At 42.4% G+C, this 16,042-nt stretch overlaps 1 protein-coding gene across 1 annotated transcript in view; it reads left to right on the forward strand.

The window, feature by feature from the left end:
* The window catches only part of LOC122672086 (formin-like protein 20), a 72,426-nt gene that overhangs the window by 33,441 nt on the left and 22,943 nt on the right, over window positions 1-16,042 (forward strand). Inside the window, exons 10-11 of the mRNA XM_043869588.1 lie at window positions 3,072-3,170; window positions 3,389-3,430. Of these exons, the coding sequence (XP_043725523.1) occupies window positions 3,072-3,170; window positions 3,389-3,430 (141 nt within the window). The remainder of the gene's footprint in view (window positions 1-3,071; window positions 3,171-3,388; window positions 3,431-16,042) is intronic.

Below are 16,042 nucleotides of genomic sequence, written 5' to 3' on the forward strand. Positions count from 1 at the left end.
CAGAGCCTTTCCAAAGAAAAGAGGACATGAGAGACTCCATGGACTTGATTATAGATCGAGGGAGACCATAAATACTAGACCAATAAATATAAGATGACTGCAAGACAGATTTGATGAGAGTCAATCGCCCTACATAGGAGAGAAGCTTGGCTTTCCAAAGCTGAAGCCTTTTCCTAATGAGATCTAACATAGGAGTACAGTGATGAGCTGAAAGCCTAGCCAGAATCAGAGGCAAACCCAAATACTTCACAGGGAGATGACCAATAGAGAACCCAGATATATCATATATCAATCAAAGCCTCTTTTTCCGCTTCAGAGACTCCAGCAAGGAAGAGAAGGGACTTTGTTGGGTTAATGTGAATCTTAGAAATATCTTGAAAGTTCTGCAGACAGTACATGATACTTTCAAAAGTGCTATTTGAGGCCTTGGAGAAAATCATGAGATCATCTGCGAAAGCTAAATGGGAGAGCTTGAGAGCTTTGTACTTGGGAATAGGAGAGGAGCTGCTGATCAGTGCAAATTTGGATGTGCCTAGATAAAATCTCCATAGCCAAAGTGAAAATGTAGGGAGAGAGTGGACATCCTTGGCGGATACCCACTGACGAAGCAAAATAACCAGCCGGGCTACCATTGATCAGAACAGAGAACCTGGGAGAAGAAATGCACTGGTGAATCCAATTTATAAATAGGCAGGAATCCCATCTTAGACATCACCTTGACTATAATGTCCCATCTCAGAGAATCAAAAGCCTTGTGAATATCAATCTTCATGAGAGCAGCAGGGGAATGATTTTTCCTCTTAAAGCCTCCAACAATCTCACAACAAAGGAGGATATTGTCCGAAATATTTCTACCCGGAATGAAGGCTGATTGATTTTTACTGGCAAGAATGTCCACAATAACCTTGAGCCTGAAGGCAAGGATCTTGGCAATGAATTTGTATAATAGATTGCAGAGGGCAATAGACCTAAAATCTGCCATCATTGAAGCACCTTCCTTCTTTGGAATGAGACAAAGAAAAGTGTGGTTAATCCCTTTAATCTGACTAGGATTAAGGAAGAAACTCCTGATGGCTTTTATAAGATCATCCTTGATAATATCCCAGGAGGCTAAGAAGAAGCCCATGCTGAAACCATCAGGACCAGGAGCCCTATTCACCTTGAGAGACCGAATAGCAGCAACAATTTTATCTTCTTTTGGGATGGACTGGAGAGAGGAGATGAGCTCACTGGGGATAAATTTATTGAGCAAGTCATTTGGGATAGGACCCGAAACAATCATAGGACCACTAAAAAGATCTTTGAAATAATTCACAGGCATATCATTAATATCCTTGACTTTGGTAACAGTGGAACCATCGGGAGCCATGAGCTGCAAAATGGAGTTGATATTTGACCTTGATTTCAAGGAGCGATGAAAATAAGCAGTATTAGAATCTCCCAAATCCAGCCACTTAATCCTCGACATCTGCTTAAGAAAACTCTCCTCTTGAGATAGCAAAGAGGACAGCTCTAATGAAGCCGCTTTCTCATCTTCGGCAAGAGACCCATTGAGATTATCAGATTGGAGCTGTATCTGAATAGAGGTAAGTTTCTCCTTGCAATCTAACACATTCTGAGAGATATTCCCAAAGATGTCATAATTCCACACTTTAAGAGCAGCCTTCACATTGCGGAGCTTCCTGGCAAAAGCAATAAGGGGGGAAGAGAAGGCTTGCATAGGTAGATTCCAGGCTTCCATGACCGTAGATAGGAAGGATGGATGAGGCGCCCACATATCAAAATATTTGAAGGGTTTGGGGCCAAAAGAAATAAGCGGCTGAATGTATAAGGAGATGGGACAGTGGTCAGAGATACCTGGAGGTTCAAAAACTGCATGAGAAGCTGGGAATGAAGAAAGCCAAACTTCATTAACAATAACTCGATCAAGCTTGCAAGCAATGCGAGCACTACCCACCCTTTTGTTGTTCCAAGTGTAAGTTGGGCCAGTCCATCGAAGATCATTCACTCCAAAAACTGCATGATATCTTACTTTTATTAGCTTTGAAAGAGTAAAAAGCTACATTTCTACTGAAAAAGGAATTCAAAGATGTAGAGATTTGAAGAAATTAAGGATTCTATTAAAGAACCTGAAACAATGTAGAAACCAGGAAAACCAGTCCCTACGTGATCAAAGAGAGAAAGAAGAGAGGGAAGAATAAGAGAAAAGGAGAGAGGAGAGAAAGCACGAAGGACAAAAGGAGCCCTAGGCTCACGGTAGGATTCAAAATCACTCTACCGTGGGTCCAGGTCCACATATTTAAAAGAGCGTACCCAGTGCACAAGGCTCCTGCCACTGTGGGGTCTGGGGAGGGTCATAATGTACGCAGCCTTACCCCTTCTTTCGCAAAGAGACTGTTTCCAGACTTGAACCCGTGACCACTTGGTCACAATGGAGCAACCTTACCGTTTCACATATTTATATAAATAAAAAAGGAACATTACACACGAGGACAGTTAGGACAGTTTAATCTAATCACAATTAAACCAACTCAATAATAAGAACTTGACATAAAACCCTAGACTATACTGTTTAACACTCCCCCTGAAGCTGGAGCATATATATCTCCCATGCCCAGCTTGGAACAACCGTTAAGAAACGCCGTCCTAAACAATGCCTTAGTGAAGATATTTCTCAGTTGATCGCTAGAGTTCACAAATGGAGTAGAAATCAGTTCCTGCTGATCCTTAGAAAGAAACACATCTTGTGGACTTTCTAAATCCTCTATTTACCCCCCTATATATTAAGAAGTTGTTATCATCTTAGGGTAGGTGTAGCATTTAGGAAATCATCTTTCCATCATGTAGGCTGTAGCAGTTACCTTATATTACAAATTCATTCTTAGCGAGCTCGATGGCTTGCCGGAGGCTTATTATTAATGCCAAGATGTTCAATATTTTCTGCCTTTGGTCAAATCTGTCTCTCCCCATTTCGTATGTCTGTATTCAACATGCGATACTATACTTTTAAGCTCAACTAGGTTCTTTCTACTTGAATCGACCCTGTTGGCTAACCATGTAGGTGTTTACAGAGTGCAGCATTAGCGTTGGATGATTCAATTTTAGATGCTGATCAGGTGGAGAATCTTATAAAGTTCAGTCCTACAAAAGAGGAGATGGAACTTCTGAAGGTGAAGATATATAAATAATCAAGTTTTCTTGTGCTCTAAGTTCTGAAAAGTTTTCTTTAGTTTTGCCTATCAAATAAAAAACAAAGTTTCTTGCAATCTTTTTTGAATTATTATGTGATTATCTTCTATGACAGATGAAGTCTCTTTCCTGAAATTTGCTTTGAATATTTAGTCGCATATTCTTCTCATGGCTTTGATATTTGTCTTTTTTTGTTCAGGGCTATAGTGGTGATATAGAAAAACTGGGAAAGTGTGAACAGGTTTGTGAAGTCTGTCCTTGTCCAGATATTATCTTACTTTTTAGTGACACAATTCCCCTTTTGATTGTGATACTTCTACAGTTCTTCCTCCCATGTTTAGCATAAAGTTGGAAAATGGTTATTAATGTATGGCATTGGCTTTGTTATTTATTTTTTTGGTCAATGGAAGTCCTTTTGGCCAAAGATATTATTTAAACAATTCAGAGAGGTTCCTGCTAGAGAGGAGAGCAGGATTAACAACAAAAGCTGGTGGTTTCACCCACCACACGGAAGACAAGTTTAACATGGAAGCCCCTTTCGCTAATACATGAGTTTTCCTTATTCAAGACCCTAGGAACATACAAAAACAAAACATTTACAAAGGTACTCTTTAAAGACAAAATGTCAAAGGCTAAAACTGAGGTAGCCCAGTCCAGAGAGTGGTGAGACCCATTCAAGAAGCCCACTAATGCCTTGCAATTTGAGAACACAGTGATGTGCTCAAGATGGAGACTACGCGCGAAGAGAAGTCCATCCCTAATTGCCTCGGCTTCCGTAGCTGAGGTAGAAAAGCTGCTACCAGACTTGCATTTAGCTGCTCCAAACATACCCTTGTAATTTCTGAATTAGAGAATGTTGCTTGAATGATCAATGTGATCAAACAAGCCTTGTATTTATAATAAAAGAGATTACAGCCTAATGTCCAAAATACCCCTAGCTTAGCCGACTTAACTAGGAGGTATATAAACATAATATTACAACTGTAAAAAGACCAGAATACCCCCACGGTATTCTGGTGTACATTATTCAACACTCCCCCTCAAGTTGGAGCAAATATGTCAATCATGCCCAACTTGACTAAGTTTGGGTGAAATAGCTTTCCAGACAATCCCTTGGTGAAAATGTCAGCAACCTGATCAATAGACTTCACAAAGGGAACACAAATCACCCCCTGAAGAAATGCCTATCCACTTCAACATGCTTAGTGCGATCACGCTGTACCGGGTTATGTGCAAATTAGTTCGAGAACTCGCGAGATCTCGCCGAGTTTCTCCGTTTTTGGAAAAGCCAAGTCGAAACTGCCTACGAGTCTCAAAAGTGCAATATCTCGGCGAGATCTCGGTTTGGATCTCGGTTTCGACCCATTTTTTAACTCACCTACCACTTAAATACCTTACCTAACTTGACAAAACTCGATATATCTCAGCGAGATCTTAGATCTCGGGTCCAGATCTCAGATTGACCCAAAGTTGAGGCTTTGAGTTGGAAAAAAAAATGCACCAACTTGGCGAGATCGACTCGTCTCGGTTTTTCCAAGAGCCAAGTTGGTACCGAGACCTGAGTTTTAGTGCTTTGATGTGCAATGCTGATTGCAACCTTGTTGTCACAGTACACCATCATAGGAAGACAAATAGGAATACCAAGGTTTTGTAGCAAGCCTTTCAGCCAAAGTAAGTCACAAATGCCATGGGCCATAGCACGAAATTCTGCTTTAGCACTAGAACGAGCCACCACATTCTGCTTCTTGCTACGCCAAGTGACAAGATTGTCACCAACAGAAGAACAATACCCAGAGATAAACTTGTGATCTGTAGAACCAGCCCAACTAGCATCAGTATACGCCTCTATCCGTAGGTGACCATGAGGAGACAGGAGAATCCCTTTTCCAGGAGCTGACTTCAAGTAGTGAAGCATGCAAAGAACAGCCTCCATATGAGAAGAGTAGGGATTCTGCATAAACTGACTCACAGCAACAACAATGTGAGGACGTGTGTGTGAGGGATAAATCAACTTCCCCACTAGTCTTTGGTACCGGCCTTTATCAACAGGTTCACCCTCCTTTTCTTTGAGACGAACATTAACATCATAAGAGTATCTAAAGGGTAACATCCTAACAAACCAGTTTTAGCCAATAAATCCAAGACATACTTCCTTTGAGAGAGAAAGATGCCTTTAGAAGATCTGGCAACCTCAATCCCAAGAAAGTACCATAGCATTCCTAGATCTTTAATCTCAAACTCCTGCCCAAGAAAGATCTTCAAACGGCTGATATCATCACCATCATTGCCAGTAACAACAATGTCATCAACGTAGACTATAAGAGCGGTGAGTTTTCTACCAACCCTCTTTATAAAGAGAGTGTGATCAGCATTACTCTGCTTATAGCCTACATAAACCATGGCCTTGTGAAATCTGCCAAACCACGCTCGAGGCAACTGCTTCAGCCCATAAAGTGCACGCTTCAATTTACACACTTTACCTTTATTACTATCACAAGAAAACCCTGGTGGAATATCCGTATACACCTCCTCACCAAAGTTCTCCATTGAGGAAGGCATTCTTCACATCTAGCTGTTGTAGATCCCATCCAAGATTGACTGTACAATGCCATATGTCTAAGTAAAGCCCTTTGTGACCAGGCATGCCGTATATCAATCCACAGTCCCATCAACCTTTTGTTTGACCACGAACACCCATTTACATCCCACTGGTCTTTTCCCTGGAGGAAGAGCTACAAGATCCCAAGTATTATTTTTTTTTTCAATACTCTCATTTCTTCCAACATTGTTGCCTTCCACTTTCTATCTGCATAAGCTTCCTGCTAATTGTTAGGAATGGAAATAGAAGAAAGAGAGGACACAAATGCACAAAAGGATGGAGAAAGAGAACTATAAGAAACAAAGCGAGAAATGGGATGCTGAGTGCAAGTTCTAGTACCTTTGCGATGAGCAATAGGTAGGTCGGAGGAAGAAGTCTTACCAGGAGAAGGAGGATTTGGATCCTGAGTCGGCGATTGGATAGGTATTAGTGCCATAGTGGATTGAAGCTGCCCTGTTTTGAAACATCTTTTTTTATAGGTGATAATGTTGGAGTTGTCAATTCTCTTCTGAAATTCAGTAAGGGTTCTCTGGAATGGAGTCAGCTCCCCCTGAATAGGAACACCACCACCATTATTTTTCATGATCTCCCTCTGTAATGGATTCCCTTGCGATAAAGGGGCAGCAGCCAAAGGGGGCTGGGCAGCATCTAAAGGGTATAAAAGAGGAGGAAACTCAAGAGGAGGAACCACATCTTCACTAGAACTCTCCCCCTGAAGACGTGGTGAAGAATAACATAGAAGGTGTTCATGAAAAATGACGTGCATACTGACCAGAGTACGATGGGAAGGAGGATGGTAACACTTATACCCTTTCTAGGTTGGAGAATAACCCAAAAAAATACACCGTAACCCATGGGGTTCAAGTTTGCCAGGAGATTTAGTATCCCGAGCATAACACACACAGCCAAACAACTTGGGAGAAACCACAAAGGAGGAATTCCCAAGTAAAATCTCAACTGGGCTACGGGAGTTAAGAACTCGAGAAGGCAACAGATTAATGAGATAGGTTGGAGTGAGAACAACATCCCCCCAATATTGGGATGGAACATTACGAGCAAACATCAATGCTCTGGCCACTTCTAAAAAGCGGCGGTTCTTCCTTTTAATCACACCGTTTTGGGCTAGGGTATCTACACAACTAGTTTGGTGAATAATCCCATGATCAGCAAAATATTTTTGAAATTGATTTTCTGTATACTCGGTCCCATTATCACTTCTCAAAATTTTGAGAATAGCCTGGAACTGAGTTTGGACCATTTTATGAAAATGCTGAAAACATGAAAAAACCTAATTTTTTGTGTGCATAAGATAAATCTACGTGTTTCTAGAATGACAGTCAATAAATGAAACAAACCATTGATTACCAGAAAGAGAAGTCTTACGACTAGGGCCCCAAACATCAGAATGCACCAAATGGAAAAGTGAAGAACTTTTATTTGAAATAGAATAAGTTGAACGTGTCTGTTTGGCCAGAACACAAGCCTCACAAAAAAAATCATCCTTATTACATTCTTTGACCAAAGTAGGAAATAAACATGCGAAGATTCCTAATGGAGGGTGTGTTAGAGTTTTTGTGTTAGGGGTATATTTATCTTTGTCTTTATTATAAGCCATAGAGTTGTAATTTTCCTTTTTATTCTCTTTTTATCTTTTACCTCCTTAGGGAGTTCTATGTAATTTCCTAAGAGTTATTAGCATAGTTTGAAATCTCACGATATCTCGCCATCTCGGGCTGGTCGAGATATCCGAAATATACCAAAATTTCGCCGAAATATGGTATTTTTTCTGCCATATTTCGGCACTCCATCTCGGTGGGTTTTTGGCCATATTAAGTCCTAATACTTCATGTATTATTTAAGCTAAATAAACACATTTATACCTTCATATTGCAACAAAAAAAAAAAAGAACTCAAAGTGGTGTTGTGGGTTTGCACCCTTGATTGACAGTATACGGTCGCCAATCCTGATATATAAATAGTTAAATACACATTGATTAGGTACTAAAAGACATATGAGAAATGTAAACAAAGTAATGAAACAAAAATAACTCATAACTTCATAAGTCAGAACTCATAACTCATAAACTCTATAATAGTCAATAGTTCAATACTCAATAGTCAATACACAAAGTCACAAGTTCACAACTCACAAGAGTGCAAGACTCACAAGACTCACAAGTCACAACTGGCATATAAGTATAAAACAAATCCTAGTAATAATTGTTATGCCTTCTTGGATCGACCCCACTGATGCTCCGCTGGAGTCATCGTCATTGCTCTCTGTTTGAAGGACATACGTGGACCACGATATAGATTGGGAGAAGAAACGAGTGTAGTCATCCACAATTGTCATGTAAATGGAGTCATCAACATACTGAAGGTAACAATCTGTCGAAAATGATGAAGAACAATGCTTGAATGAGGCTTGGAAGAGTGGAAGAAACCAAGAAAATGAAGCAAAGAGAGCTCTCTGCAGGTCTCGTCGAAATTTTGACCAAGACTTGCAAGATTTTGTATTTAAACTCAAGAGTCACGTGAGGCTTTAAGTGATTATAACAGATTTCGGCGATATTTTGGTATATGACCAAAATATCCCGAAATATCACGAAATCTCTCCGAAATCTGTACATTTTCCATTTCGCCTGGCCATCTCGTCTCGGTACTCTCGAGATATCCGAAATTTACCGATATATCGGCGAAATTTCGCAAAATCTTGAACCATGGTTATTAGTGAAGTACATATAGGAGTTAGGAGAGGGTTTCTCTCTAACTCACGATTCTCCATACTTCTCTTCTTCTTCCTCTTCTTTCTTTCCAGCTTTCATTCCTTGTTCTTTTGATTAAATCATCCTACATCTGATTTCCAACTTGGTATCAGGGCTGGTTTGAGAGTCGACCAAGCTCGTTGTGTCTCTACACCTATTTATGGAATCATAGAAAGGTAAAGAGTTTCGATAGAGGCTGCACTATGTAAAGATACCATACATTGAAGCTTCATTGGAGTTTTATTCACCAAACCGAAGTATAATGGAGGAGATTTGAGAGCTGTTTATGTGTTTGGAACCTTAGAAGCCAAATACAGAATTTCCACCAGTTTTTTCTTCTCAGGCTCAATTCTCCTTCATTCTGTCTCTATTTGGGCTGGAACTAGGGCTGTTAGAATCACCCAGAAGTGTGCTTCCCAGTCCCTAGGGACTCGTTTGCTGGAAGCGTGTGCTTTGGGAGCACAACTCTTTTTTCCCTCTGCTGAACAGGTACTGTCAGATCCTTTTTTTCCTCTGTTTTGTTTGAAATGCCATGTGAAAGCCTGAATGGATACTTTTTGTTGAAGATCTATGTTATATGGAATCTATTGGGTGTTATAGATTGAGACTATGTTGCTCGAAATGTGTTCAACTTGAGTTTTCTTCATTGGACTGCTGTGCATTAGTTGTTGAAAGTGTGTAGTTGGCTTTTTTTCCATCGAGAGTGTGCTCTCGGTTTCCTTGCTGTTTGCTGATTTGATTCTTGTGGTTGGGTTGAGGTTGCTTCCCCCTTGTACAAGACTTTTTTGAGTTTTGTTTTTTGGCATATTTCCAACCATGACTGGAAATGGTTCTGAAGTTAGTGGGCCTGTGGGAGCTACTAGTGGCTGCTCAATTGGAATGACTCTTCCCACCATGGCTGTCTCTGAAAAACCAATGCCCAACTTTCTATTGTGAAACTCGACAGGACCAACTACTTGGATTGGTCTCGATCAATGAAGTTGTCCCTACGCAGTAGAGGAATGTTGGGGTATATTACAAGCTCCATCAAGGCGCCCGCTTCTACTGAGCCAGACTACTTAAAGTGGGAGACTGAGAACTCCATTGTTATGACCTGGCTGATATTCTCCATGAAACCTGAGATCGGTAGGAGGTTTATGAGTAAGGAAATTGCGAAGGATATTTGGGACAGTGCTTCCAGGATTTCTGATAGAGTTGGTGATTCAGCCAAAGTGTATCAAACCCTCCAAAAAATCATCCATATAAAACAGGGTGATCGAAGCATATTTGACTACTACAACTCTGTTATTAGCTTGTGGGAGGAATATGATCACTACGGTAATCTCCAACTGTCCAATTCTGAGGATGAGGCCAAGGTTCACAGGAAAGAAGAAAAGGAACGGATCCTTATTTTACTTGGTGGCCTTAACCCAGAGTATGAGCCTCTTCTCGCTTGCAGATCTTAGGGAGGTCTCCTCTCCCATTACTGGATGAAGTGTGTATCTACTTGTAGAGTGAGGAGACCAGAAGAGGATCCATGAACACTGCCTCATCACTGGAGAGATCTACTCTCGTTTCCAGTTCCCACCGTGACCAGAGAAGTGGGGGGAGAGGTCGAGACAGATTTAAATGTGACCATTGTGGAAAGTTGGGGCACACTACGGATAGGTGTTATACCCTTCATAGGCAGCCTCCTAGTGGGCGTGGTGGATCATTTGGTACCCGAGGTGGTAAGACCGTGGGAGCTCGAGCCTATTCTATGACAGCTAATACAGAGTCACCTGGACCACAGCCTGATCCGGATTCTCTTTCTAGAGAAGATATTGCAGCACTTCGTCGGATGATGTCCCAACTTGGTCAGCCTTCTATTGCTCCTGCAGCGTCAGACTCAGCCTCAGCCTTGCAGGCCTCTACATCTGCCCCCTCCACTGCTCCCACTTGGGTCGTGGACTCTGGTGCCACAGATCATATGACTGGTATGTCTCAGTGTTATGACTCTTATTCTATTTGCTCCGGTAAAGATAAGGTTAGAGTTGCCGATGGTTCTCTTTCCTCTATCTCTAGTAAGGGCAATGTTCGAGTCATTTCTTCTCTCTCTCTTGATTCTATACTTCATGTTCCCAATTTTGCTACTAACTTGTTATCTGTCAGTCATTTAACCAAAGCCTTGAACTATTCCGTCACTTTCTTTCCTTCTCATTGTCTCTTTCAGGATTTGGTGACGAAGAGGGTTATTGGCAGTGGAAATGAGGAGAAAGGACTCTACCTTCTGGAGCCCTAGCCACCTGTTTTGCCTACTGCTCAGTCCTATGTTTGTGGCTAGACTGACAGTACTTGGATTCTGTGATGCTTTGGCATCAACGTTTAGGCCACCCATCTTTTGATGTTATGAGGAAACAGTTGCCTCACTTATTTACTTCCTTTTCTTCTTCTCATGTTTTTCAGTGTGAACCATGTAGTTTTGCTAAACATTGTCATACATCTTATCCCTATCATGGTAATAGATCCACTGTTCCTTTTCATATTGTGCATTCTGATGTTTGGGGACCTGCTCCCACTACTTCTTTGTCTGGATATTGTTATTTTGTTTCATTTGTTGATGACTACTCTAGGACCACTTGGACCTTTTTAATGAAACAAAAAGTGATGTTTATGATGCTTTCAAGAATTTCTATCAGTTAATTTTACTTAGTTTGGTACCCGCATCCAGATAGTCTGCTCAGATAAAGGGGGGGGGGGAGTACATGTATGGGGGGCTCCAACAGTTTTTTATTGATCATGGTTTATCCACCAGATTGCATGTGTTGATCAACAGAATGGTGTGGTTGAAAGAAAAAACCGCCATCTGTTGGAGGTCACTAGAAGTCTTTTCTTTAGCATGCATGTTCCCAAGAATTTTTGGGCTGATGCTCTCCTTGTTGCTGCCTTTCTCATCAATAGGATGCCAACTCCGCTACTTGGCTCCGAATCCCCTCTCGGACCTCTACTTCCTTAGACTTCTGCCTTTCCTCTTCCTCCCAAGGTATTTGGGTGTGTCCGCTATGTCCATGTCAATAAATCGGCTAGGACTAAGCTTGATCCCAAGGCCCTCAAGTGCCTCTTCCTTGGTTATTCATCTTCTACCAAGGGGTATAAGTGCTATCATCCCGCTTCCCGAAGGCGCTTTCTCTCCAAAGATGTCACCCTCTTTGAGTCTAGACCCTTCTTCACTCCTTCTCATCAGCATTCTCTTCGGGGGGAGAATAGAAGGAATGAAGAGGATGTTGATATCTCTTTCCTCCCACCTCTGCCTACTTCTCCATTTCTGTTTGATATTGGGAAACCTAAAGAAGGGGCTGTTATTGATATTGGTGATCAAGGGGCTGTTGTTGAAAGTGGCAAGGGGAAGGATTACCATATTCAGTACAAACAAGGTGCATGCTTGCAGAGTACAGGAAAGAATTCCTGCCAAGAGCCCTCTTTGGAGCTACATCCTGAGCTCCATCATCCTCAGTCAGGCGATCTTCCTTCTGATTTAGATCTCCCAATTGCTACTAGAAAGGGACAAACAACTTGAAAGTCATCATAAAATTCTAGTTCTTGCCACATACATACTTCTCAATTTGGAGTAATATTGAGAAAGGGACAACTCCTTTTGCTTTGTCTCATTGATCTTCTTCCTCAATTCAAAGACTTGGGCATCACTCCCCACTTGGGAATATGTGTCCTTGGCTGCCGTGTCCATTAAGAGATATCCTCGGGCAATAGTAATCAAATTCAGAAGAAATGACATAACTAGGGAGTTGTCAGAACTCTATTTCTTCTAAGGTGCACCAGCAATTGTAGGCTTCTCAGATTCACCTGTAAGATACCCGGAAAAACCTCGGGAATCAATGGAGAGAAAGCAGGATCTTGACCACATCAAGTAGTTGCTCCATCCAGCTTGATGGAGCTAGTAGGGAACGAGGGAAAGTCACCATGGGATCCATGAATCCCCCCTTCCAAAACAATAGATGTAGTCTAAGTCTCTGTATCAGCCATGACTGCTGAACTTAAAGTCCTCACGAATCAATCTTCAAGAAACTCCCCAACACATGCTACGTCAGTCACAGGCTCACAGCTAACAAACAAACCAGATCTGAAAAATAGGGGAACTGGTTTAGATCATGGGAAACAACCGAAAGAAGGCCCTTCGGTGGGATAAAACTCTACCAAGGGTGGAAAAGGCCACCGCAACCCTACAGGGTCGTGGGAAGAAGGCGAGAGAGACGAGGGAGGCAAGCGGGGTGAGACTCGCGTGCGCGAGAGATAGAGGTGGGATCAACTAGGGTTTTGGCATTAGGGCACAGATCCCAACGTGGATCTCCGCTCTGATACCATATTGAGAATTGGGAGAAAACCGATTTGTCTCTTAGACACTAGCCACCTCTATTTGTAATAAAGTGATAAAGGGTACAAGTATAGTAATGCCCCTAGGGCAACAAAATAGAAACCCTAATGTCATAAATACCCTTATGCCCATATTACAACACTAAGTTAAAATACTTGAAATCTCTGAAGTCCAGAGTACCCATATCCTTTTGCTCAAACACATTTTCTCCCATCTTGTCCAAAAAAATGCCCATCAGAATTATTTTTCCACCAGAAACAACTGACAGCCTTACTTAAAATAGTGCAAATCGAAGCTGGGATTAAAAACATAGACATCATATAAGAGGGCAGACTCCTTTGCAACTGCTTTGAGAGATTTTGTGGACTGTCAAAACTGGAAAATTAACAAAATGGTCAATGAAAACACTCTTAGGTTGATGGACTGATGCATATCATATCCTGTGGAGTCGGATTTGGGTTTGGCTCAGTTTTTTGGGTCAAGTTGAACCTGTGATTCAATAAGTTAGGCTCAATTTTAAGTCCCCAATGGGTTATATGGGTCATGGGCTAAGTAATTTTGAGTTTCTATTGTAATGGAACCATTCTATAAGCCCAAATACTATGGATTTAAGACATATATGGGATTAAGTAGTTAGATTTTATTTTCTTAGTTTGAATTCCATGTAATGAGTAACTTAGGATTAAGATAGATATTAAGTCGTAGGTTCTAATTTTGTTACTTTCTATTTTGCATGTAATAGCAATGGATCCTCTAGAAGGATTCCACCCTAGTTTCTATTTTAATTGCGTTCTAGTTTCCTTGTAATAGCTAAGGATCCTTTCTAGAAGAATTCCTTTTTAGTGTTTACTTCACAGACAAGCAAGGTTCTAAAACTTGGATCTCGATACCAACTCGGCTCTGGGAAAAACCGAGTCGAGTCGAGATCTCGGCAAGATCTCGCCGAGTTGGTGCATTTTTTTTTTCCCGACTCGAAGCCTCTTCTTGGTGGGTTTTAGACCTAATTTGGGTCTGAAACTTGCTATCAGTCTATTTTAGGCCATTTAAACACAATGACACTATCAGATTTTACAAAAACAAAGTCCAAATATGAGTTTCACTTCGGACCATAGGTTGGTAGGCATCGAGGGCGACGACATACTAAAATACCCTACTCTACACAGTTTAAAATGGTAGACGGGCCATTAAAAGGGTAGATGGGCATTAAAATGGTAGATGGGCCATTAAAAGGGTAGATGGGCATTAAAAGAGTAACTTGGGTGAACATTAAAATGGTAGATGGGCATTAAAAATGGATCACCGAGATATCGACCGAGATCCGAGATCTCGCGAGATATGGACAAGATGCCTATAAAAATGGATCAAACCGAGATATCGACCCGAGATCCGAGATCTCACACTTTTGGGACTCACCTTAGTTCTCGTCTCATTTTTTCCAAAAACCGAGAAACTCGGCGAGATCTCGCGAGTTCTCAAACTATGCAGACAAGTAACAAGGAGAGTTTCTATTCTTGTAATCAGTTCATTGGTAATTAATTATAAAAAAAGAGCAAAGGGCACACTAGCCCACAGATTTTTTTTTGGGTGAATAAATGTGTATTACCTTACCCCGGGGGGGCAGGAAGAAGAAAGAATATACAAGGGAGAGGGGGGGGAGGGGGAGAAACAACACAAGCCTACGTAGAGGTGGTAGAAAAAAGAGAGGGCAGGTCAAGGCCCCAGTACACGGCAATGTGTCTGTTCCTAGGGGTGTCCCTGACAGACCGAAGAAGGGCATGGCTGAGCTTGGAAGAGACTTCAAAGGAGATGGCTTTGATTGAGAGTTGGAATTCCATCTCCTAAGGTTAGGCTCCATCCAAATATGGTGAATAGCAGCTCCAAAGACTAGTTTACCAATGGTGTCACAAATCGAGGACCCAGAGAAGGACTTAGCCACCCAAAGCCATTCTCTATCAAAGTGAAGCGGTCTCCTGTTGCGGTGCCAGATTGAGGAAAGGGCTTTTTTCCAGATGGTAGAGGTAAAGGGGCAGTCAAAGAAGAGGTGGGGGATATCCGCTAGACCATTCCAGCAAAGGGAGCAGGCAGGGGAAACGGGGATGTGACGATGAATGAGGAAGGGTTGGGTGGGAAGGCAAAGGCTAAGGGCTCTCCAAGAAGTAAGACTATGGCGGGGAATGTGGCCTTTGAACCAGACTAGGTTGTGCTAGGGGACAGAGGGGGCGGTGGGACGGACAAAGTTCCAGGCAGAGCTAGTGCTAAAGAGGCCATTGGGGGAGGGCAACCACAGAAGTCTGTCATCATGGGGGGGAGTGGAAGGGGGGAGGGGGGGGAGAGCAGGCCAAATCCGAGAGACTATGGAGGGATTGAGGTAAGGGGGGGGGACCAGGAACCAGAGGAAATGAGACAGGAGGGGGGCATTTTTTGGAAGACCAGAAGAGTATATAGACCTGGGACCAAGGACACAGAAAAGGGTACCAAGGGTCGAGCCATAGGGAGGTGGAGGATCCATGAACAACGGAGAAGGAGATACCACGGAGGGCCAGGGGGCGGAGGGCAAGGATCTTTCTCCAAATCCAGGAGGCATCAGAGGGGGTGGATACAGTCCATAAGGAGTCGGACTTGAGAAGGTGAGAGTAGACCCAATTGACCAAGATGAAATCATGGCGGGAGGAGATTTTCCAGATCAACTTAAGAATGCTAGAAGTATTGGAGTCTTTAATGCGCCGGATCCCAAGACCTCCCTCGGATTTTAGAAGGCAGATGGATTTCCAGCTGACAGGGTGGAGGAACCTAGAAGCATCGGCCCCTTTCCAGAGGAAAGCACAGAAGAGACACTCCATCGCCTGGGTAGTGGCTTTAGGTAAGCCAAAGATCCCACACCAATAGATGTAAGAAGCTTGGAGGACTGAGCGGATACAAACAAGGCGGCCAGCATAAGAAAGGAGTTTGCTTTTCCAGAGCTGGAGGCGCTTGCGGATGTTGTCCAGCATAGGAGTGTAGTGGTGCTTGGAGAGCAGGCTGGAATGAGGGGAAGACCAAGGTATTTGACTGGGAGGGAGCCAATGGAGAAGCCAGTCAGGTGCAGGAGGGAGTCACTCTCCTGATCGGAGATACCAGAGAGGAAGATTTTGGATTTGAGGA

This window comes from Telopea speciosissima, chromosome 8 (genome assembly GCF_018873765.1).
Source record: "Telopea speciosissima isolate NSW1024214 ecotype Mountain lineage chromosome 8, Tspe_v1, whole genome shotgun sequence".
Taxonomy (NCBI): domain Eukaryota; kingdom Viridiplantae; phylum Streptophyta; class Magnoliopsida; order Proteales; family Proteaceae; genus Telopea; species Telopea speciosissima.